Genomic DNA, 26,611 nt, shown 5'->3' on the forward strand with positions numbered 1-26,611 from the left:
AATTGAACCTAGTCCACTTGAATATGCTGCCTAATTTGGTTTCCATATTATCCTTTAATGAAATCTAAACAGAATTGCAGTCACATTTTAGAACTTCCAGTTAACAGAAAGATAATACAGCGATTTTAAGACTGTCTACTGCCACACACATAAAATATGATGTTCAAAGCAGAATAGGAATACAAACAGAAATTAATAAATATAGCAGCCTGGGGTTAAATCTTGAATTTCCCCTTTTTAGTTGCACTATGAGCAGAAATTGTCTAACACTTCTAATACTTATTTCTCCCATTTTGAATATGGTAAGGCAATAACACCTTGATGTGAGAGATTTTATGAATTCTAAATCCAATAATTCATGTAAATAATTAGTATGGGATAAACTAGAAGTGACCTTAAGGCAACTGATGAAACAGTATGATTATTATAATGATACAACGTGTTGAACAATATTAATTTAATTTACTTACAAAGATACATTGTCTCCTAAAAATCTAACAAGTGGTATTTGCTTAAAAAAAAAAACCAACAACAACAACAGCAAAATCCCAGTAGTTTAATAAAGTTCCACATATTAGGAAAAGAATTGACCAAGACACACACCTTCATTTTAAGAATGTGTGAATTCCGTGGGGGTGAGGTGCAAAAGCTGGTGTTTGAAAAATAAATTAAAAATAGGTCTTTAAGAAATAAAAGTCTGTGTCTTTTGGCATTGGTGAAGTGTGGGAAAAACATCTGTAGTATTTAGAAGTGATGGCCAGACTGAAAGCTGAGGTCCTTAAATCCAGCGTGGATTTGCTTTCCCTGAAAGCCACTTACGACCCTAACTATTAGCTCTACAATTAGATATTTGGGAGTTTGTTAGCCAAAATACTAGAAAGAATTTTTAGAACTGTAGTGAAACAAGCTATTTAAATGCAGGATTCAGCTCAAACTTCTAATTTTGGCTGTGGATACTTAAGCCCCCAGGCCTGGCGACCACGTGGTGACTTTTTTTTTTTTTTTTTTTTTTTTTTTTTTGGTCACAGAAAAGTTCATTACGTCTTTTGGTTATAATTTGGAACTTTTGGCATGAATAATCTCCGCAAAAAATTCAAGAGGGTAGTTGAAAAAAATTAATTTCTTTTTAGGATTCTTCATATGATCTGAAGAAAAGACAGTAAAAAAATTTTTCCACACCCTCTTTTAGATGGCAGCAAATTGCCTTCGCTAGCCAGTAGTCAAGGGCAGAAAGAGACCTTTTTTCCTATTGTGTTCTGTTCAGAAAGCTAGAGCATCCCCTGTCCCCGCTCTGACTCCATTCCAAAGGTAACAAAGCAAAATCCCAGACTTCACATAACACGTTAACACTCGATACAGTGATGCCCACATGTAAAATGCAGGTGACTTTAGAATGTGTCAGGCCAAGCACAGTTGCAGAATGCTCACAGCACTTGTATGACGGCCAGGATACAAGGCAGATACTTTCTATTTATAGGATCCTCTTTTAAAAATCCCTTTTTCCCTTTTCTTCTTCGTTTGAAGCAAAATTAAAGTCCACTAGGCTATAATATAGGTTTAATTAAGGGTGTTATTGGTAGAGCAGGGCAGATGACAGTTAAGCCTGGGTAAGGACCTGTCAAAAAGTATCAGACTTCTAAAGTCTTCCTATCTGTTTAAAATTCTCTTCCTGCTGTTTTCCATGCTTATTTCTCTCTCTCTCTCTCTCTCTCTCTCTCTCTCTCTCTCTCTCTCTCTCTCTCTCTCTCTCTCTCTCAGCACAGCTCTACTATTTCATATATATCAGCCTCAAACAAGTGAGAGCTACTGAGCTAAAACAGATGGCTGACGACAGTTCACAATTAATTTCATCGGCTATTATTCAGTATTATCTCAAAAATAGTATGTGGAAAATACTTTCAGTTAATTTTAAATCAGATTCTTTAATAAAATATTTGCAAGTGTCATTTATATGGTAATGTACATTGTGATTCTGGGAAGAGCTGTGGAAGTAGAATTTTCAGAACTTTCTTAACATTTCATTGTTTTTACTCTACAAGTTCTATGTTAGTAGAAACATGCCAGAGCATAAATAGCCAGAGAGTTGTTTTAAGTACGACTCAGAAGCTTCCCAAGTATATCAAATGCCATAATAAGAAAACGAAAGCCATTCACTCTGTTAGTGAATTCTTTGTGGCTTTTCAAGGGTAATTTTCCTACATGGACAATCATGGAATGGCTCTTGGCCAAAATACAAATCAGTCTTTTAGCATGGGTAAATGTTCCTAAATAGAAAATTGTATGTTGAAATGGCTGTAGTCTTGTGCACTCGAAGAGCTTATAGGAGACTTGTGTCATTCCTAAAATAGAAAAGTTAAGGGCTTAGGTTCTTCCCTCTAAGATGGAGGCAGAATGGCAACAGGTGGGGTCAGCTCACGCTGGGACTTTCTCTGTTTCTTCTCCATTTCCAGTGAAATCACAGGGTTTTCTCGAAGTCTGGAGCCTTTATGGGATACAATTACTAAAGTAGCACATTCTTGTCTGTACTCTTTTGCTTCCTGATTTGAGAGGGCAAGGAGTCATTCATCAGATCAATTAATATCAGCGGAAAGTTGTGCTAGTAGATAAAATACTGTCTTGACTTGGTGAATATGTTGACGGAACGTGGTGAGTTTAGCCTTCATCAGTAGGCTGTGGAAGGCAGGAAAGCGGTGAGACCACCAAGGATAGGAAGGAGAGAGGACTCCACCAGAGAATGGCTGGCCGAGGTACAAAGTCATCAGGAGAGATATCCAGAAGATGTAAAATTACAGAGAGACCAAGGGAAGGGGCGGACATGGAAGGACTGGAAAATAAGTGTGATTGGGATGCATGATGTGAAATTTCCAAAGAATCAATAAAAATATGTTGAAAAATTACAGACAAAAGCTGAAGTTCTGTTTTCAATTTATATATATATATATATATGATTTTGCAATTTCTCTTATTGCCATAGATCTTCAGCAATATCTAAAAATCATCGTAGAAACTGAACCTGGAGCAGTGGAGTACATGGACAGATCATGAGGGATCACTCATCTATCAAACAATGCAGCAGTACTGAGGCTGGAGTCTTAGGAGAAGAAAGGAAGACATTACAGGAAACAAGAGGGAAGGGATTACAGTGGTGTGTGTGTAGAATGGATGCTTTGAGATTGCATTTCAATCTCAGAGCATGGAGACATCCCAGGTAGTAAGTGAAGGGCAGAGGAAAGTTTTGATGCTGCAAGGAAGACTGCTTTCACTCTGGTGATCTGTGGCTCTCGCCTTCCCTAAGTGCCAATAGCCCCAAATAAGTTGGCTTGTAATTTTTAATGCTCAGTTGGCTACATCTACTTGCATGCTTTAAATGGCTTTCAAATTGAGCACGACTCTAACTGCATGGTCTCCTTTTTCCTACCCAGTGTTTTCAGTTTCTGAACACAATGGTTCTCCATTTTGCTTGTCAATTAGAAACCTCATCCTTACTTCTCTCATCCACAGCACAGAGATAACTAGTCACTGGAGCATACCATCCCCTTCCAAGTTTTTCTTACTTCACTTAGTGTGGACTATCTTGCTAAAACTGGTCTAACAGCTTACCCAGTTACTCTCTATTTATCTTGCCACCTGCATCAATTACTAACAATGCACATCTGAGCATCAACAGCTGGCTCTTCATCACTCTCAGGATAAAGTTCTCTGTAGCTTAGCTAAAATATCTATATTCAGCTATATTCTTGTCTTCTACTGTAGCTCCTCTGACTGTTACTATCCACATGACACATGATACTACAGGGTCACCCTAACTCTTTTACTTCAAAGTTTTTCTCATTTTCCTACCTTTTCACACAAGATTTTGACTCTCATCAAATCATCCATCCTTTGTCTCATTATCACAATTTGAACTATTAATTAAAAGATTAAAAATATATTATATGAAAAGAATGTGTATACCCTCTTCTTATGTTAACATTACTTAATATTTTAACCAAAGTAAGTAATATTCCTGGTTTTGGATGATGCTGTAATTCTCACAGGAGGAAGCTACAGAGATCTTTGTTGATGTCTCAAATTATACCTCACAGGTAATCATGGGTTTATAGTGTTAGCTATTCTTGACCAATGACATGTTCTCTCTCTCTCTCTCTCTCTCTCTCTCTCTCTCTCTCTCTCTCTCTGAGCAATCCTTTCTAAAAAGGCAGAATGTGTAATGTATAGTGTAGCAGATGTGACTTGAGAATGCGGTTTGAGTATCTGTTTCATTGAGAAGGAAGCCTAAGGGAAAGTATTAGATTTTCCTGGACCTAAAGTTTTAATCTGTAAGATAATATCTACTTCTCATTGTTGTTATATATCAAATGGCATTTGATGTATAAAAAAAAGACTACAAAAAACAGAGGAAGATCCTTCTAAAGTATGAAATGCCACACAAATACATAAAGGAGTCCTAGGAATAAGACCTTATTTAGATAAAGGGTACATACAGAACTAATCAATTTGAGATGAATTAATCTAGGCAGATCCAAAGCGAGCATTATCGTGTCCATATAAAAAAGGAGGCTCATGGGAAAAAGACCATGTGAGAAAGGTGCAGTTGGTGAAATAGCTATAAAGCAAGGGACCAGAACTGCCAGCCATTGCTAGAACCTTGGGAAGCCAACTCTCTTAAGGCACAAAATTACAGTACTGTGTTACTCTAGCAAACCAATGCACATAGGTAAGAGTTTTAGCTTCATAACTTTTGTGCTTCATGAGTTTGAGTTTAGATTACTGGGAAGTTCTCCTTGTTCTCTGAAGGGCACTTACCTTTCTGTGATTGTTTCTCTGAGGCCACTTGCCACACCCTTGACCACAGTGCTTGCTTTGGGTGTCAGCACCACCTGAGATATAAAAAACGAGCCCTTCTTTCTTCTCTCAGTGATGGATGCCTGAAGAAACTGGATCAATTTCTCAGGGTCTGTCGTGTTTGCCCAGGGTGCTGGCATCATCTGCCCAGGCCAGAGGAAGGGCACTTCTAGCGCCACTGGACTGTGGTAGAAGACCAATACTTGATAGTCCTTCTCCCATAAGTACTTTAGACTCACTTCCTGGGCAAAAATGGCTGGGCACATTTTGTTTCCATAGATGTCTTTCAGCATTTGGACCAGTTTTTCATGGTGATATTTCTGCATCCCATAAAAATGGTTGAAGTCCAAGAATACTACCTCTTTGTGATGGTCTGCGAGAAATGCATTGATCTCTTCAAGACCCTCATTGACTTTGGCACTGAATAAGCCATGAGCAAAATACAGTTCATTGTCTGGGTCTCTGGGCTTGGTGGAAATTCGAAGGTCAAAGTAACGGATTCCAGCTCCCAGCTGACCAGTGAAGCTCATCGTTTGAGTGGCTAACCATTTCCGCATCAGCTTCTTGGCTACGGTTCCAAACACAGAGACAAAGTTTTGGACAGTTTCTGGCTGCTCAGGGCCTACTGGAGAAGCTTCATCGATGTAGAAGCTGAAGGAATCATGAGACCCTGGGAGAGCAACAAGGCATAATGTGGTTAATTTTCAGTCCTTCATACATTCATTTCTTTCCCTCCTGAAAGGCACTCACTTTCCCCTCAAATGAGTCAACTGAACTATAGAACAATATTTACTTAATGCCTATGTATTGTGGGCTCCTGGTGTAGGAGAGAAAATACTTCAATTGATCAAAGCTTTTGGCAACATAGTGAATAATTTCCTTCAAATCAATATGCTAAGACCCACATAATCATCTACTCTGACATAAACTTACAACACTCCCAAAGATAGGCTTTCTACATTGCCAGTGTAAGTGACAATTCATGAAGTGTGATATATGAGAACTCATAAGGACTAAATACTCTGTCTTCACTCTTACTATCTCTGATGGTTCATCTTGTCAATGGGACGGGATTTAAATCACCTAGGAGAATGTTCTCAGAGACAGCTGTTTTCAAGAAGATTTACTCAGAATATGGGCAGTCCCATTTAGTGGTTGGGGAATCTAGACTGAATGAGAGAGAGGGGGGAGGAAGAGAAGGAGAGGGAGAGGGAGGGGAGAGAGATGGAGGGGGAGGAGGAGAGAAAAAGGGAGATGGGGGAGAGGGAAAGGGAGAGGCTAGTGTACCAGCATTCACCTCGCCGCTGCCTAACTGTGGATGCCATATGACCAGCTGCTCTCTGCTCCATCTGCTCGGTATAGCTCATTACACCTCCTGCACTGTTACTCACCCTCAAACTGTGAGGGAAAAATAAATTCTCCATTCTTCAAGGTGCTTTTACAAAGTATTTTGTCATAGCAGCAAGAAAGCCAATACACCAGCTCCTGTTGGTCTAAACATACAAGGGCTGTCTCGGTGAATAAAGAAGTCCTTTACACAGGTGGATGATAGGAGTATGACCTTTCACCTCACACATTTGGGTAAGCAAAAGTGACATAGTAAGATAGAAGACGGAGAGTTAAGAGTATAATACATCTTGTCACCTTTAATTTCACTCCTCACCTTGTCTGTGGCCTTGTACTTGTGAACTATAATGAGACCAAATGTTTTTTTTAACATATTAAATAAACAGTGAAAAATTATTTTGAAAATTAATACAACTGACTGTTTTAAAAGTAATCAATAGACCCTATTCTTCAGAGATATTTTCTCTCAACAAGAAAACCTCTCTGTAGAGTTGATTCTCAATTTCATAAGATTTTCTTTGTTTGGATAACAAGCACTATTTGTTCAGTTATCTACTTTTGGGAAGTTGTGAGTGTTAAGGATTCATAAATGCAGTGATCAACATATTTATGACTTGCTTCTAAGCACAGAGTGCCATTGACAAGTGACCAGGACCTATAAAGAAAACGATTTCAAGGGTGAGTTTTATCCTTGAAATCATCTTTTTTGTTCTTGGTCATCATTACTGAATCATTAAAATGGAATACATGTATCCTGGATGTTTGACACATCAGAAAAAGTAGATGGGTTTCCAATTTTGACATGTTTTCTCTCACTTTCATGACCTTGTCTCTGAGCTGTTTTTCCCCATCTGCTACTTAGCTTCTCCTGGGTTCATTCAGTTGCCTTTATTCTGACACAGGTCCTACAAGACTCTGATTGTTTTTGAAAACCTTTGAATTCTCCAACCTAAAACTCTCTCTCTCTCTCTCTCTCTCTCTCTCTCTCTCTCTCTCTCTCTCTCTCTCTCACACACACACACACACACACACACACACACACACATGCACAGACACACCCTCCTCTAATGCTTTGGAGGCAACCTCTCAGGGAATTTGTCAAATAATCTATTTTACACATTTTCCCGTGAATGCAGTATTTATCCTGACTGCATTCTATAGCTGTACCTCTGTGTGCTCTGCCTCCATACATGCATATAACAATTCGCCTTTGCAGAGTCCATAGAGAAAAACCAAAGAGCAACAACTTTGGATACTGTGGTAAATTCTGCCAGAAAATGATTTGAAAATGTACTTTGATACTCAGAAAACTATGACGTTTATGATTTAGAACAGAGAATATATCAGAGTTTTTAGACTTCTAAACAATAAAAGATAATCCAAAGAAACTGAAATGCTGTATTGAATTTAATCTCAAGCAACATGATATATTCGTCTTTAATTGAGAGTATGGGAAGAAAATTTCAGTCATTCCTGAATAAGTAAAATTGGAAGTTTGCACCCAGCACTAGCATATAGGTATTTAAATTACTTAATATGAATTTATTTCTAACTGTTTCTGATTCCTAATTTAAGTGAAGAAGCTGAATAAATTCTACTGTAGATCAATATACATAGAGTAGAATATGAACTTAGGAAGAATTATGATTAAATGATGTAAAATCAAAATAGTTAAATAAGCACATATATTCTAGAAAAGTCAACAAAGACTTATGACAAAAACAAGATGCAAATCCTGGCTATATCTCCAAGCACATAAAAGATGCTAATGAGAAGCAGGCAGAATGAAAAGCAAATATAGGTAGATTTCGTATTCTACAAATGAGCACTTTAGGATTCTCCTGTATCTTCAGTTTTTAGTACTATATATTATTTATGCGTGACAATGAATTGAATTTTTACTGTTGCATTTTTATATGTATATACAGTGTATCTTGATCATATCTAGTCTCCTTTCTTGTCCTGCTATCCTTGCATATATTTCTTTCTTCTCTACAAGTCTTCCAATGTCATGTCCTTCCTTCCCTCCTTCTTTCCTTCCCTCTACCACACCCTTCATCCTTCCTTTCTGTTTTCCTTTGTTTTTAAAATGTGTGTGAATTTAATTACAGCTGCCTATAGCACCATGAATAAAGATTATTCACAAGAACAGGCACATCCTACTCAAGCTGAAAAAAAAAGGGGGGGGGGCTTCTACTTCCCCCAGCAACCATTAACTTTATATCTTCAGGAAAGAGCAGAGCCCCAGTATTTCATCTTCTTTCACGAGTTTTCAACATGGCTTTAGTTTCACCATTCTCCATGTAGAGCATAGTAAATACGTTTTAATAGAAGAAGGCATGAAAATGACCAATTGCAAAAATCATATGAAAATATAAAATAGTTGTAAAATGATGTAGTTTGTTGACCTTCAAGGGAACTATATCATTGAGGTCAAAATAAGAGAACGTTAACACCAAAACCCATTAAAATTACATAGAAAAAAAATAAATTTTTAATGCCTTCATCAGTATTCTTTTTAGGTTATGTTGCCCTTTGGTATATAAAAAGCAAGTGTTGGGGTGATGTACCGGGGCTACTTTATCTTATAAGCATTATTTGGAAAATGAGTTAAATCAGTTGTTACAAAAGACAGTCTATGCATTAGTGTGGGATTCTTCCAAAGGAAATATTTTAATGTCTTTAAATTCTATTTAGAATGGTGCTTGCAGTCTCTGACTTAATATCTTGTTCCATGCTGACTTTGTGTTCCTATATTCTTGACATCTTTCACACTTTGCCTCAAACTAACAGCCTGAACCTCAACTAATCCTCACTGTTCTGGGCTGGCTTTGTCCTGTCTTCTCAGGAACTGCAGCTGTTCTACAAATCCAGGTTCTTGTGTTTTCTCTGGCATTTAATAATTTATCTCACAGAGGCTATCCTCTCACATCTTTGGACATTGAGACTTTGAACAATTTCCCCTCCATTTGATAACTACTTTCTTCTCTCCAGTAGAGTGGTTGTAACAGTCCTAATACTTCTTATTTGATGACTTTTCATGTGCAGTTGAGAGGAATACTCATTATGTTGCACCTGATTATGCTCTAAATGTATTTTAGGTTGATTTTGCGGGTGATATTGCTCAACCTTTCATATTCTTGTTAATTTTCTCTTTTGTTAAGTACTAAGAAAGGAGTTTCAAAATCAACCATAATGATTTTTTAATATTTTTGTCATTGTGGTTTGAATAAGAATGGTCCCTATAGGCTCATATATTTGAATATTTAGTCATCAGAGAGTGGCACTGTTTGAGAAGGATTAGGAGGTGTGGCCTGTTGAAAGAGATGTGTGGTCTTGTTAGAGGAAGTGTGTCACTGGGGGTGGGCTTTGCGGTCTCAGAAGCTCAAGCCAGGTGCAGTGGCTCTCTCTTCTTCCTGCTGCCTGCAGATAATGATATAGAACCTGCAGCTCCTCCAGCACCATGTCTATCTGTGTGCTGCATGTTTCCTGAAATGCTGATAATGGACGAAGACCTCTGAAACTGTGAGCAAGCTTCAAATAATGGTTTACTTTGTAAGAGTTGCTGTAGTCATGGAGTCTCTTTGGAGCAATAGAACATTGACTAAATCAGCCATTTTATTTATTATTGGTCTATCTATCTCTCTGCTTTTTAGATTCTGAAGCTTTGTTAATAAAATCATAAGCATTTTTAAGAACTGTATCTTCTGATCCTTCCAACATGCCTCCTTCTCTTTTCCTTGATATCCCTAGTCTTAAATGCTAGTTCAGCATTTTCACTGTTTCCTTTTAACATCCTTGTGTTTTTATTTAGAAAGGAGTTGATTCTCTATTTACTAGAACAAAGTCTGTCCTTGAATTGGATTGACTCAGTGAGACACATGAGACATTTTACTACAGTTTTATGATTGACCCATCTGTTTCTCATTCCTGATTTTTTTTTACATATTTTTTCTTCCTTTGGATTAATTAAAACTTTCCTGATAGTTCATCTGTTTTAAGAAATTTTATTATTAATATCTTATTAAAAATATTAATTTCTGGGTATGATAAGCAACATCCACATGATGATTTAAAATATCATTTAAGAGGTTCTTTCACATTTAAAACAAAGCTTGTATGAAAAAATTTGACTAATTATTTTATAAGCCTAAGTAAAATAGTCTTTCTATAATTTAATTGAACATTTTTATAATCAAATATCATACATTGCTATTAGGTAAATAAAACTGATATTTAGAATCTGATATCAAAACAGACTAGTTTCTCAGCTGTACACTTTAAGAATTTCATACATTGTTGGTTGTGGTGTCACATATCATTGATCCCAGCACTCAGACGCAGACGCAGATGGGTCTTTGAGTTTGGAACCAGCCTGGTTTTATAGAGCAAGTTCCAGACAGCCAGGGCTACAGAGAAACCCTGTCTCAAAAAACTGAGAGAGAGAGAGAAAGAGAGAGAGAGAGAGAGAGAGAGAGAGAGAGAGAGAGAGAGAGAGAAGATTAATTTAAATAAACCCTAGATTAAACTTCACTAGACAGTGTAATATACTGTAGGTGGCATTAAAGGAACTGTTGGAAGATAGATGGTCTAAAGTTAGTGGCTTCAGACTGGAGGGTTATCCAGTATTAGTAGTGAAAAATCTTCTGGACAAACTTTCCGTTGCTCTCTGTGTTTGACTATGGGTAATGACATATACTGAAGATGCATCAAGTCCATTTCAGAGTACACAGCCCTGCGAATTAAAGTCTGAATGGAGTATCAGCAGTCATTCCAAGAGCCACAGCTCTCCCTTTGATCCAGGATCTGACTAAGTCACAGTAAAAACATCGTTGCCCCAGCAGAGCACTGAGCTTGCTTGTGACTACCCAGCTCTTCCAAGAATCCTGCTTCTGTTAGCAAGTGTTTCTTGGATACTTAACAATCTGGCTGTCACATGATCACAGAAGCATGGTAAGGAAGCATGAACGTTGTCTTCTATTATGAAGCAAAATGACTCCTGCATGAGGACATAAAAAGTTGGACTTATTTTTGTGACTGTTTTCTCAGACAAAACAAGCATGGCTGATGTTGCTACCGTGCTCCATGAGAAGAGACGTAAACTGGATTGAAGTTTCCTGTTTTATCTTACCAGTATAGAAGTCCAAAACCTAATTTCATTTTTTTTCTGTGTGGTGAACCTCTCTTGGCAATCACAGTGGACTTCCCTTCCCCCAAACTTCATAATTTATCTTTCGACAACTATTTCTGATCATCACTGGGTGTTGGACATTGCTACTGATACTTGGTTATCAACTTTTTCCTCTCTCCTTCTCTATCCAGCTAAAGCTTTCCACTTACACACACTTGATTTTAAACCACATGAAAGCTTTCAAAAACAAAACAAACAAAATGTATTTTAAAAGCTAACTTCTAAACATCCAATTTCATTGAGGCATCCAGGTATATAAATACAAAAAAAAAATATTTTGTCTATCTCAATCAAAATTGTTTACATTGTTTACACAGGAAGTACTACAGAAGTGAAATAACTACTTCTATTAATAATAATAATTTCCGCATATTAGTCCAGACTAAGACAGTTTACACGGGATCACCAGGGGTTCTTCCTCATACTGAATTCTACTGTGGCTTCTCAGAAGAATAGTTGGTGTAGATTAATTAGGCTCTGGTTCTGTCTTTTACTCCAATAAGACTATGACTACAGAGGCCCAAGGGAAACTGTAGGACTATTACAGATGTCTGTGAAAGACAACCTTCTTGTCATATCTATAACCTCAGTACTACTTCTTGGTACAGAACCTTGGTACAGGTAGGTACATGGCTAATGTAACAAAGAAAAAGCAAAACAAACAAGCAAAAATTCCCCAAAACCTGCTCAGCCATTCTGAGGCACTTGGTGCTGGTACACTTCTTAGAATATTTATCTTTTCCCTAGTTTCTTCTTCTTTTTTTTGTCATTGTATTTTCTCAGTCTCCCTCATTTTCTTGTTCTTTCAGATCTAACTGAATCTATACCAAAACAACAACCATAGTCTCTCACTTCATTTTGGTGATACATTCAGATTTTTAGCTGCTGTTTTCTTTCTATGGATGTGTCTAAAATCTACACCATCTACTTTGGCCTACATTCCAGACCCCTGTCTGGAAGGGAAGTAAATTTCATTGCTTTGTTGATATCTTGAATTTAAATGTCTCAAGTAGAGCTCAATACTCCTTCAGACCTGCCTTTCCCCATGTCTACCAGCATAGGAAACTAACTCATAAACATCTGTCAGTCTTTCTTCAATATTTTTATACCCATCAAGCCACACGGTCTTCAGGTTGCACTGTGTTGAGGCAATTATGATTTTAGAAATAAATATCCTGTCTCAAAGCTTGGTCTTCCTTCCTTCCTTCCTTCCTTCCTTCCTTCCTTCCTTCCTTCCCTCCCTCCCTCCCTCCCTCCCTCCCTCCCTCCTTCCTTCCTTCCTTCCTTCCTTCCTTCCTTCCTTTCTTTCCTCCTCCTCCTTCTCCTCCTCCTTCTTTTCTGTCTTTTGTTCATTCTAATACCAGTGACCTGGTGTCCTCTTTTCAAGTACCACTAAAACAGTTTTCAAGTACTACTTTGAGATGAGCAGTTCCTGCCTCATTCCTGTTGTCACAATTCAGCCTTCCTCCTTGCCTCAGTCTCCAGAAAGGATTTGATCTGAGAGAAACTGACCCATGATTCCAACCCTACACTGATCAACAAGCTCCTGCTTTCCATCTTTCACTAACAGACTTAGTGACCCAGTGATTTTCCTTGTCTGCAACTCCGCTAATGAATACTTCGACAAGTCTCTGTTCTCCAAGAATTCAACCACACTATCACTAAAGGCTTGACTGATAACCAGACCCCAACCTGATGAAGCTATGGGCTTTCAGTGTATCTTTTATACCACTATCTGGAGTGCTGAATAGCTCAGTCCCTGATTCCTTCTTTTAAATCTCTAAACACCACCCTCTGTGAGACTGCCCACCCAACTGAGGACACTGAGGACTTTGACCTCAGTGCACTGTGCAGTCAACAGGTAACATCTCTGAAAACACAGTAATATCTACTTTTGTTCAAATAAATGTAATTATGGTGAGAAATTATACATATTAACAAAATAATAGTTCTACTTAAATTACTTTTCCTTTGTGTGGAAGGCAATTGATTCTCTCTAGTTTTGACTATGAGGTGTTCAAACCCACAGGTGAAAAAAAAAAAAATAAAAGCTTTCAAATTACTCACTTGTTTCTCACCTGGCAGCCTATAATTAATCCCATTAATTTTTGTTTATCATACTTATTAAACCAATCAGTTGTTTGTATTTTTGTGAAACTATGCATAAAACCTTAAAGGTGAAGAATTATTTTTCATTTCTGGTGCATGCTCTTGACTTAATCCTCCAGTATATGACTGGGTCTTGAATTTAAAAAAAATTTTTTTTCATCAAAGATAATGAACATGTATCACACATCAAATACTTCTAGAATCAAACAAATAATTAAATGGCACAAAGTTGTAGCTTAATGTGCATACTTCATCAGACATAACAGGTGCATAGAAAATGCATTTTTAAACATTAAACATGACATGTCTGGTAAAACGCTGCAGTGAATTCTTTTGCAATAGAAAAGCCACATTCATGCTTTAATTTTAATGTCTCTTTGGAAAAGTCTAGGAGTTCATGTTGTTTGAATTCTCCCTCTTTATCTTACCCCAGAGACCATAAATTAAAGAGGTGACTTATCTTTGATATGTTGGTACAGGTTTCCAGATGCTAAATGTGGAAGTCCTGTTACACTGATGCCTCCCAGGAGTAAGGAGGCAAAATATTCATTGAGAAGTCTGTATACTTCCTGTATCCCTTTCCTAAGCCAATAGAGGTACTCATGGCTAATCCTTTAAAACTGACAGTTCTAAGTCAAGGGGCAGAAAATTGCAACCCTTGCTGCCAACTAGCAACTCTCTTATGCACATAAATTTCTTCTTCAAGATTATCAACAGATCTATAAGAAAAGCAATTGAAAGACTAAAGTACTTCCAACTTCCTGCAAAGTGCTCGTAGCGGGCCTCTCCCTTTCCAAAGCAATACGCTCACTATTGGGCACTGCTCAGCATTAAGTTAGCCGAATTCATGCCTGGAAGCTTTGCTGTGCAGTGCACTACTAACCCAATAATAACACACAACAACCGGCTAACCTAGAATCACAACACTGAGTAAAAGAGCTTTCACAAAAGGCAGATAGTGGGACCTAGACAATATATATATGAATTACAAAGACTCAAAGCACTGTTTGCCAGATAGTGAAATGTAGTAACAGGCTCTTCTGCCCTTGATTCACTGCAGTAGTGGGATTTAGGCAAGGATGATTTTGATTCCAGCATATTTGGAAACATATAAGGAGACACTCTGGTTGGGACAACACAAAGGAGCTACTGCTGGCTTATGATGGCTAGAAGGCTAGGGATGCCAGTAGGCATCCCATAATACCCCCAGAGAACCTTTGTAATAAAGAACTGTATTGCCCAAGATATCAATAGTAACCAAGTAGAGACAACTTTCTCTAGAGCAAACCTTACAGGCAGTTGACTTGCAGAGTCTGCCAGCAGTCTGAATTATTCCTCACTGCCTGCAGTGTTCACCTCCCCCCACACGGCTCATATGCTTGGCATTCTGCTTTCCTACACTGAAGCTATTCTACATGTACACAGTGACACAAAACACATACAAGGGATCACTTTTGACTTTGATTGACTATCAATAGAATGCATAGTTTGGGGACTTAGTTCACCCAACTACTTGTGTGTGTGTGTGTGTGTGTGTGTGTGTGTGTGTGTGTGTTTGCGTTGTTATTGTTGTTGCTGCTGCTGCTGCTACTGCTGCTACTGTTTTTTCTTCTTAATGGTTTCTTATTCTTCTGGCCGGTTTCCAAGAGAATCTTTCAGGCTAAAATGTAATTGTCAATCTCTATCTCTACCTTAGAAGCTTCTATGTGGCACAAGTTTTACTGAAGAATATTTATCTAACAGTTTTAAAAATCATTAAATAGTCTGAGAACCTACTGGACACATGACACTGTAGTGTATGATCTCTGTATATGCCTATGAACAGACAGGGATTAGGAGAAAGATTAAAAAAGAAACAAAAACAGTAAGGATGGGAAAGGAAGTTAATCTTACCAAGTGTTTCCAGTGATTTACTTCCTCCGCTGAAGAACTGATCATTTGATAGGTAATTACTGAACATCTGTTATGTATTATATCATGCATTAGGACAAGCATTTGGAAATAAAACAGTATACAAGCCTTATCTGAATGTTTCCTTATGATGTTCATGTTACAGTGAGGAGAAACAGGTAGGAAAATCACAAAATATGATAAATGCTAGGATAAACTGCATAGGACACCTTCAGATACAACAGTAGTTTAGTCCTGAGTAGGATGTGATCTGCTAGAGGAGATTACCAGCAAATGCAAAGGGTGAGAACAAACCCCCAAACACATGCAACCATTTAGACAAAACTTCCTCAATGTTAATGTACATCTGCTTCACTTGGGAGCTTGTTACAATTTGACTAATTGGTCTTGGGTGAAGCACGAGACTTGGCACTTCTCAAAACTCCCCCGTGCTGTGAATAGCATAGTCTCGACCACCACTCTTGGAACAGTGAGTTTTCAAGATACTCCTTAGCTCACCAGCTGCCTGTGACAGTGTCTTGTCTCCCTAAATCCTGTCTCTCGTGCTTTCTCATTTTCAATGCCTGTCTTTTCGGGAATAGATAAATGCATAGACACACATTGACACATATATCACATGCACACAGAGACATAAAAACACATATAAACAGAGATACCAGCATGCATAAATGGATGAGCATGCATAGATTTTTGTGTATGGTATGTAACCTGTGTTATGTCTATACGAGGCATTTTCAAGTTTTGACTGTATTATATTGTTCGTGATTTGGGTTACTTTTTAAGTACTGAATCAAAAAATAAGGCTGATCATTTTCTATTGATAAAGTGTTAATGTTTCTAAAATAAATTTGGCAAACTTTATGAGTTCATTTCTTGATACTCAGGGAAAAAAAAAAAAACCTCTGGCAGTGGTTCTTTGTCTTCTAATGGAGAGGCTGAATTTGAGTCCATAAACCTCAGCACAGGTAGTTCGTATCCCTCTCACCCCTGAGACCACAGAAATTCATTATCTTTTGAGCAGTTTCACTTCCAGATTCATAATGATCACCCTTCCAGATGCAGTGAGTCATGAAGAAGGGTGAATCAATGCTGACTAAAGGCTAAGCAAGGTGCAGAAGGAAGGTTTTTCCATGAAGGAAATGTAACAAATAGAGAAAAAAACATAGCGCATTGTATCAAGAATTGCGCTTGACTATTTTGGCATAGCTCAGAGGGAAATTCAAAAGAGACTTGACTGCAATGGAGTGATTTGGAAGAGACCCAGAAAAGACAACCACCTGGCTCCTTGTGGAATTCTGCCCAACCTCAGCCTCCAAGGTCCCGAACAGCTTAAAAGGATAGAAAGGTCTAGACCAAAAAAAGACATGTGCTTTATTTATGATTAAAAACCCATAGAAATCTGTTTTTCACAGCAAGGTTGTGGATTCTTTGCCCAGACACTGCCCCAGAATTGTCCTATTGAAATTAAAGAAAAGAGTATTTTCTGGTGTTTTTGGTAGTAATCCAGTGCTCATGGAGTACACTTAATATGAGCTGCTCTCCACAGTTCCAGCCACATTTGGCTTCTTTCTCTTTCTTGAACACATTAAACTTATTCTCACTTCACCTTGTTCTTACCATCCCTACTGCCTGTTAACCTACATATTCAAATGTCAACTTTGACACTGTCTCCTTAAATAAACTGCTTAAATAAATCCAACATGTGTGACTCATCCAAGCCTTTGTTTTTTGTCTTGGAGCATAACTGAATTATGTTCTCTTCTTAGCATTTATAACTAACTCCAAGCTTAATTTTTAATTGTTTATTTTCTATCCCCCCAGTAGATACTGAATTCCATAAGAATAAGATGAAATCTATCTTATTATTGCATTTCCTAACAAAGCACAGTGGTTGGCATGTGAGAGACATCTAATAACTATTACACGAAATAATGAAAAATGATCTTTCCTTCTCTGTACATATCAATCTCTGCATCTATCAGTGGGACTGATGAAATTGTTTACAATGATTATAAAATGAATTAACTGGTAAATATAAAGAATGGTTCACTAAGAAATTAATTGAAAAGGATTAGCTTTTACTGTCACTCTGGGTCTGTGTTTCTACACTTAACATGGAGCCCTGAATTCTTGGCACAAAAGTGTCTTTCAAAAGTAGGAGTTAACTGGAAGAAAGCATGGATAAGAATTGCACTGAAAGGCTGTAACCACTTGTGGCTGTGATAGATAACTTGTTGCAAGCCCTTGGTAGTTTTCATTCCTTGGACCATGAGTTGCTTTCTCTGTGCTAAATGTCATAGTATCACTCAATCCTCTTCAGATCCAAATGCTCTCTTTATGCACATGGGGTCCAGACTCTTACTGAGAGGGTTGGTTCCTCTGGTGTCCAGAAGTATCACCAACAGCTTCTCCTCTACTCAAGCTTCTGAAGGGTCCTCAAGTCGGGGGTGGAGGGCAGCTTGGTGCAGAACACCTCTTCCCCGCAAACATTGAGCTCTTATGACAGCAAGCACAAACTGCACATCATACATTGGCCACTGAAGAAGAAGCAGAGGAGGCTCAGACTCCCATATGGTGAACATACACAAGGGGAGGAAGAGACGTAGGGATCTTTCTAGTCAGCCCAGGCTTCCCCACTCCTCTTTTGGAGTTAATTTTATGAGATGCTGAGGTTTTGTTTTGCTTTTTAATTTCATGTCTTCCACCGGCTTTTTCCTTATTTGCCCTACTGTTGCAAGCAGTTTGGGGTAGCGTTTGATGTCTGTAGCAACAAAGAAGATCTGACTGGCTAGCCAAAGAGAAAATGATCTGGAGAAAGGAGAGGAGAAGGTTGGCTAAAGCTAAATCTACATTACTAAAGTCACCTGCTCTGAAATGAAGCAAGACAAAGCACCCTATAGAGTTTGTTTGTTTGTTTGTTTGTTTGTTTTTTCCCCACGTAAGATGAAAACAAACCTGGGAACAAATAAGCAGTCTGGTTATTAAATTCTTATATTTGAGAGCCAGAAGGCTTCTGAAGTCCAACTATTTATTTTTGTCTTGTGTGTCCAGCACTACTTATTTTTCTTTTATGGATAATGAAAACCTAAAATAACACACATTACCTTTAATCACGTTTGTGTTACAGAAACAAAAAAGTCTCCTTGAAATATGAGCCTTTGATTCCATCATGCTCACAAAACACCACTTCTTGCCAACAGCTGGGGTGTTTTTCTTATCAAAGGCATGTTTGGGTTTGGGAGTTTTTCCTTTGTTTCCCTTCCTGTCTCTCATTCTCTTCTCTTGTCGTTAGTGTTTGAGAGGGAGCTGTGTAGAGAACAGCATGCCTCTCTTGCTTCCTAGCCCTGCAGCAGGAAGGAGACAGCTGCACACATCAGACTGCTCGCTAAATACCAGAACATGGGTACCACAGCTGGATCTATCACAAGCTCAACCCACACAGCATTGCCAGGATGCTAGAGAATCCTTTGTCCCATCTCATATGACATGGCGTCATTCCCACAATACTCATTCTCAAATATATGTTATAAATCATTGGGTAGTTACTGCACTGGGACTAATCATGTACTGTATTAAACATGTAATATTACATTCTGTCTGATGTAAACAGACAGAAACATATCAAATATATTAAATTTTGGCTTCAATGTTTTCTCATAGTGTTGCATTGTCTTCAAACAATGTAAATGATTGCATTTTGTAACACACACTAATAAATACTTAAACCCCTTATTAGACTGTATTTCTGAATTTCCTTTCCTATACATTATATTGAAATGAATCCCCTTCTGTTTTTCAGTCAAGTCTCAGGAATTCCATGGTCTCATTTGTTATCAGGTAGGAAACTCGTCTTTTCTGCTGTATTACTCCTTGATTCCCCGTGGAGTTATGAGGCTACCTTAGGCAAAGGACAGTTATAGATTTTTTAATTGGAAAATGACAGCGACCATGAGCTTCTGTGGCATTTGCTCTGAAGAATGTTCTTCCTACATCGTCCACGTACCTTTTTTTCAGTGAACTCTCCCCTAAAACAGAGGCTTTTCTTACTTCAGCCTTACATTAATATTAAAAGATTTATTTATCTTTATTATTGGTCCTTAGCCACTATGTCTAGTCACTCAAGGACATATCTCAGAGTTCCCCAGTGCCTAAGTGATTGATACTGTCTGCACCTGCTAATGGACTTTTGAGAGCTCTGATAGACACAGATGCATCTCATCAGATACTCTTCCTAGGGAAGTATTTTTTCTTTCTTTCAACATTCATTCATTCATTCATTCATTCATTCATTCATTTTTGTGTTCATGTGGAGTCAAAAAACAATTTGCTACCGTCCATTTTCTTCATGTCCTATTTGGGTTCTGGGGCTTAAACTCAGATGGCTTGGCAGCAGGCACCTTTACACACTGAGCCATCTCTCTGGTGTGCCCACTCCCGTCTCACTCTTCCCCTTCCTTTTTCTGGTAGGAGACAATCACTACACTTGTCTGTTATTCATTTCAATGTCTTGGAGCTGTTGGAGGTTTAAGCTAACTGGTTCAGGTTCTTGTTCCAAAATTTCCCCATTTCCATAATTAATCCAGGCAATGATCATCATGATTATGTTTGAAGAGGCTTTCAAACTCCTAGTGTAAATTTCAATTCCCAATGTGCTGAAGAGTATCGAATATTTGTAGTTTACAATCCGAAAGGTCATGTTTATTTTCTCAAAGCTCTTGCTTCAAGGTAAACTCGTGAAAACACTTTAAAGTATTTATTTTAAAAGTCCACAGCTGGGCTACTCAAAAAAATAAAGAAAAGTCTCCTGTTTGACTTGGTGCAACCAAATCCAGAATTTACTGTTCTTGAAGCTGAATGTCCAGAGGACACTATTGATTTAAGAACAATGGGCTGTGTGTGTTTTATAGGCTCAGAGGAGCAAGGCCTTGGAGGCAGTGCTGCATTCACATGGAGTCAGGACCTTTTGAGGTACAGATAATAGCCTCATGCTTCATTACAGCTCAGTGACAGTGTGGCTTGTCCATTGCAAAGGGAGGTTTAAAAGCTGTTTGTCTATTTTGGCCCTGGCTTTGCATTCACATGAGCCGGGAAAAGAGAGAGAAGGAGAAAAAAAAAGTAAATTCTCTGACTCAGAAGGATGTGATGTGGTATAAATTTGCATTGCCCTTGGTGTAGTTTATTTCTTAATCAGAAAAGGTCTTCTGGAAATAAATTACTCATGGACTCAGCACATGTCTGCAATCAGTGATGAAACTAAATGAAGAGTTTGTCGTGGTATCAAAATTTCCTAACTCAACAATCACGTTAAATCCAAACATAATCCCTCTACCACTGCTCAAAAAATATACCTGATGAATTAAGCTTGACTGAATGAAAACTTCTAAATAATAATAAAAGTTTGGACTTCTACTATTGAGTCGTAGCCCCGTGAGGGTGGATGTCAGACCACCTTCTACATGCAGAATTGGAATCAGATCCAAAAGCTGTACTCAGGAGCAGATGGAGTCCGCTGCCGTCCCCAGGGCCAAGTGAGTAAAATGTTCCAAACACCCAGACCCACTCTGCATCCTCTTGCTAAACAGTGACACACTCAGCATATGGCACGCTGGACAGTGTGAAGTGTAGGACTATAGCCAAAGACAGATTTGGTCTGGTTTAAAAGAAAAGAGCTCGTTTTAAGGATTTGAGAGGTAGCTCTGTGAAGCATCTTTCCATGGGAAATGATACAGCAGATTGAAAGAGCCACAGAGCCTTGGCTACCTTTTCCTAATGAATAAGATACCTGGTCTGGTCAGGTGAGCAATGAAGCTCTAAAATGCAGAGGTTGACCACAATACTTTCTGAGCTTGTGATAAACCCCCTAAGTTTCCACTGCCATGAGTCCCAAGGTATACAGAGTGAGGAGTTTACCTATTCTGGGAATGAAAAATCTCATCCAACAGGAGAGGAGATACTGAATAATCTAGCATGAACAAAGATACTTACTTTCTGGGACCAGTCTTAGACAACAAGAACAACAGCTCCACCATAATCTAATGAATCTACTTTCTTTCCTGGAATCTGTGTCTAATTCTATTGTAATTATTCTTATTTTGATGCATATATCTCATTGGATTCTGCTATACTTGTAGACAGAAGCCTGGAATAATCACCATCAGAGAGGCTCCATCTAGCAACCAATGTAAGTAGACACAGAGACCAATGGTCAAACATTAGGCAAAACTCAGTGAACCCTGTTGAAGAAGGGGGAGAAAGGATGATAGGAGCCTGGAGTCAAAGACACCCACAGAAACAACAAACCTGGCCTTGTAGGGGCTCACTGAGACTGACCTGACAACCAGAAAGCCTGCATGAATCTAACATTGGCCTTCTGCACATATGTTAGAGTTGTGTAGCTCGGTGTTTTTGTGAGACTCTTAATGGAGATAGTGGGGCTGTTTCTAACATGTTTGCCTGCTTTGGGGACCCTTGTCATCCTACTGAGTTGTCTTGTCCAGCCTTAATCTGAGAGAAAGAGCCTAGACATTTTGCAATTTCATATGCCACATTTGCCTTTCTCTGAAGTGAACCAGAAGAGAGGAATTCAGGGAGAGAAGAGTTGAGGGGTGGAAAGGAGGAACGGAAAACTTGTCAGGATATAATACATAAGAGATTAAATTAATTAAAAAATGTATAGCTTCTGTATGTGACACTACTATTTTATCCATTTTGGACTGAAAGTTCTTGGAGGGAATAGCCATGTTTGCCAGGAACATAATTCTGAATTTCACCATTGAAGCTCACATCACAAAGATTCTTTGCTCTAGTTTGAAAACCTCTGACTTCAAAGGAGTCCCTGCACAGTTTCTGAATCAGCTTTCTATTTTCTACCTCAGGAACTTGAAGCTGGATACAGATGACAATATCTGGCTTATATTAGGAGAGAGCAATGGGGTTCTATTGATCTATTTGATCAGACTATGAAAAAAATTCCCTAGACTTGTGGCCCACTCAGCCTACCATGAATCAGTGACTGAAGAATTGTTAGTGGTCTAAGAAATGATGGGAGAATTTCCAAGGGAGGAAAGTAAACTCCTGGAATAGAATATCTTCATATTGAGTGCTTTTTGATTAGCAGATAATTGTTGCAAATAAGTCTGTCAACCTTTTCCCTGACAATCAGGGGAGTATTGCTGTCACAAAGCTAAAGATCTGTGATGCACAGATCTATGAAGATGGGATTTTCCCAAAGAAACTGAGATAAAAGATGCATCAATGACTTTTCTATTGCTGTGATGAACGCATGACCAAATCATTTTATAGAAGAAAGCTGATTTGGGCTGACAGATCCAGATGGTTGTATTCATGATGGCAGAGCAGAGGCACAAAAGCTAGAGCCAAGCCCAAAATTTACATCTTAAACCACAAGCAAAAAAAAGAGAGAGTGGATTGGAAATACTACCAGTCTTTAAACTCTCAAAGTCTGTACCCAGTGATAGGCTCTTCCAAGAAGGCCACACCTCCCAAGCTTTTCAAACAGTACCACCAACTGGGGACTAAGTATTCAAATGTTAAGCTTACAGGAGACATTCTTACACAAACCATCTCATGTGAATAAGGCAAGCATCGATAATGCCAAAGATTATCAACAGTGGAACTTAGTGTTGTGTATGTTTAAGATTGGCTTAATATACTAGGCGTGATTTCTTGGAGTTAGACATAAAGAAAAGGATCATTGCAAATTATTTTACTCACTACCCACAGAGTAGAATTATCTATGTATTTGTTGTGAGAATTCACATGGCATATTAAAGCAATTGAAATCAAAATAACCCCACAAAATATAACTTTATTAGTAGAGAGAAAATTGTTCAAGGTGATGAGTATCTATTCCTGTCAAACCACACTATGAAAATTAGCAGTGTTATGTTCTAGAATTCAATACAAGCTACATAGCATATGATGGTAGGGTATCTTAATTTTATTTGATATTTGAAAGAAGGAAATCTTTGTATTTTAATTTAAAATTCTTTTGTATGCAAGCACAGTTTCAGAAGAAAAATTTAGGACAAATTTTGCTTTTTATTTTGTTTGTAATATAAAACATAAAATTTCAGAGACATTTCTCCCCTTGACAAAATTCCATAGATATCATACAGATCCACTGGGCTCTGATCTTCATATATAACCAGCAGACTTACTTGGGTTGAGAAATCTAAGAAACTATGGATAAATGAGCCTTACATAATAGCAGGAAGAAAATCAGTAGAATAAACCTGTAAAGTCTTTTAAAAACTTAGAAATCAGACACAAAGAAACCAAATGGAAACATGTACGAATCACATTAATTGGAGGGGGCAGACATTACTCAATATTGAATGAGTTTCCAGCAGCATAATTGGTACTGAGCTAAATATAAAGGTGAATAGCCTCGGATCTCACTGCAAGTTCTCTGATTATTAGTTCAACTAGATTAAGTGTTGCCAAAGTAAAAGTGATACCTGGCTTCTGATTTATCTCTTCATATTGCCACTCTGCATTCTACACTACATCCTGGCTCATAACTGAGTCTGCTCATGAGTTGTGCTAATTGTCTACTGTCCTACAGGGACATTGTTAATCATGTTTTGGAAGCATACAACCCATTGCACATGATTCACAAACATATTGTGACCAATTATACACAAAGGGTGGCATTGTCACCAAAGACACTTTGTACATAGTGAGAAGTGGGAGGCCAAAGAAAGATCAAGGCTATAAGACAGCCAATAAAGGGTTAGCGATAAAGAGTTACAGCTATTGATCAGTGGTTTATCAATTACCTCTTCTTCAATCTAGATGAAATTTGGGATGTTTTGTAGAGTCAGTAGGTAGAAGTAACCATTTTGAAGAAAAATATCATTCAAATGGTGGGGTTTCCTGAGATGAAATAGAACAATGTAGCTATCTATCAAGTGACCCCAAGCTTTCCAGTTCTGTTCAATGTCGCATACTCACAAATATCTTAACTCATATAAAGATTCACTTGGTAATAAAAAGGACCTTAAACATTCTATGCAATAGGACCAGCTATAGTAAAACACACCTTTGATCCCAGTACTCAGGAGTCAGAGGCATGTGTGTCTCTTCCAGTTCTAGGTCAACCTGATCTACGTAGCAAATTATAGGTCAGCTAGGTCTACATAGTGAGAACTTACCTTGAAAGAAAATACTATCCAGTAAATTGTGGTTTAAGATACTAAGTACTTGGAATAGTAGAATCACAAACTGAGTAGGTGATTTGAGGGGTTCCATAGAACAGTATTTTCTTTCCCGTGAAATAGTATATCAATCCATGCTCTCAGGCAAAATCTCCCAGATGTCAGAAGAGTTAGGGATTTGGGAAAACAGAAGATAGAAAATCTGATCCATGCTCAGTATAGATTTATTTGTAAAATTTTAAATTTATTTCTTTTTGTGTGTGCACGCGTGCCTGTGCATGTGCTTACCTGTGCTTGCACACTTGAAAGCCAGAGGAAATCTTCCCTGTATGCTATCCACCTTCCGTTCTGAGACAGTTACTCACCACACCTAAAGCTCACCATTTTACCATTTCAGAGAGATTGCCTAGCCATAGGGTTCTATTATGTGCCTGTGCACTCCCCTGCCAACCAGCCACACAGTGCGGAAGTTGCAACTATGTGCTGCCACATCCGGCTTCAACATAGATACTGGAGAACCAAAATTGGGTTTTCATGATGGGACAACAAACATATTACCCACTGATCTTTCATCTTCCTGGCTCCATCGTGAAATAATGCTTTAAGAAATACTAAGACTGTCAGATCCAGCAATGAAAATTCTCTTGTTTCCTAGAATAGTATAATCTTAGGCATGAAAAGTGGAAAGCCTACTCAGTAGGCTGGAAAGAGAATCAGATGAGGCATTACATGAAATTTACACAGCACAGTGCTTAAAAGAGTCACTTAGCCATTATAAAATCCTGCTGTGATCTAGATGGCAATTCAAATGATCCTTCAGTGAAAATCCAGTGTTCCTCACCCCTCTGAAGCAGCCACCATCAGATGCCACATGAAACAATATTATAACAATCATCTTTTCCTTCAGGAAGCTTTAGAGTCAAAAGGTGATCCCCTTCCTGGCTGCAGTAAGTACACAGGCTGTACTGTCTATGCCAGACTGCCTCTGGCGTGTTCTGATGAGCAAGCCAACCCTTCTGCTTCTCTGCCACAGGCTACACCTCAAGTACTTAGAAGAAATTGCCATTTGGACAGCATATTAATAACAGAAAATAATCAGAGACATGGAACCCAAAAACAAAATGACAAGGTTTCTGCATTGTTAGTCTTTCTCCAGTCCTTGTTTCTTTCAAATTGTTTCTACACTGTCTTTACAAATATGTCTTTCAGGAGTCCATTTCTGCAGCCAGATATGGCCAGAACATTCCACTGTATGGAGCTAAAGGCAACAGAATCCTACATTTCATGATGCCAATAGATTGAGAATCTTCTCCACTGTGACCTCCCTGTTCTTTTTCCATCAGCCTACAAGTAGACCTTGGGTACATGTCTGCTCTCTCACTGGGAACAGAATACATGGCCAGCAATGCTATCTGATCTCCAAATTTCTATGATTTTCTTTCTGATCACACATAAATGGAAAAATATGGTTAATGGGAGGTTTCCAGATGCTAAGCAGAATGTGTCAAACTCCCTCTTGTGAATGTTATTTGTTTATTCATTTTATGCAATTTATTTTTCAGTCCCATCTTGCTCAACTCTTAATTGCCCTTTTGCAAAATTGTGTTCTGGACCATATTTGACAAGAAAGTAAAAAATTTGAGGATATGTAGGGCCCATTTGTAATGTAATGTAGTTACATTTCTTACAATAGTCTGAATAGTCTATAGAATACTATAGTATTTTGTAGGTGCTTAAAAACTCTAGTTGGTAAGTAACAGATGAGTAGAAAGTTTAAGCATATTCACAAGCTACTTCCAGCTGATTACAAACAACATATTCAAGCTCAAATCAGGAGGCAAGATCCCATGCCTGAAATACTGACTAATAAAACAATTTCGATATGTCAGCATAATGTTCCTTCAAGTGTTTATTACCGTTTCCAATATTGATTACAAAATGATAAATACTATAGATTCTCTCAGATACAGGCATTTTCCTAATGCATTGATGGGTACTATTTCAGACTTGATGTTAGTGTTATTTCTAT

The 26,611-nt window shown here is 38.2% G+C and overlaps 1 protein-coding gene across 1 annotated transcript in view; it reads right to left on the minus strand.

Annotated features, from left to right (window-relative positions):
• Plcxd3 (phosphatidylinositol specific phospholipase C X domain containing 3) overlaps positions 1 to 26,611 on the minus strand; it is a 147,912-nt gene that overhangs the window by 50,205 nt on the left and 71,096 nt on the right. Inside the window, exon 2 of the mRNA XM_034523552.2 lies at positions 4,807 to 5,515. Coding sequence (XP_034379443.1) covers positions 4,807 to 5,515 — 709 coding nt within the window. The remainder of the gene's footprint in view (positions 1 to 4,806; positions 5,516 to 26,611) is intronic.

Source organism: Arvicanthis niloticus, chromosome 19 (assembly GCF_011762505.2).
Source record: "Arvicanthis niloticus isolate mArvNil1 chromosome 19, mArvNil1.pat.X, whole genome shotgun sequence".
Classification (NCBI taxonomy): Eukaryota; Metazoa; Chordata; class Mammalia; order Rodentia; family Muridae; genus Arvicanthis; species Arvicanthis niloticus.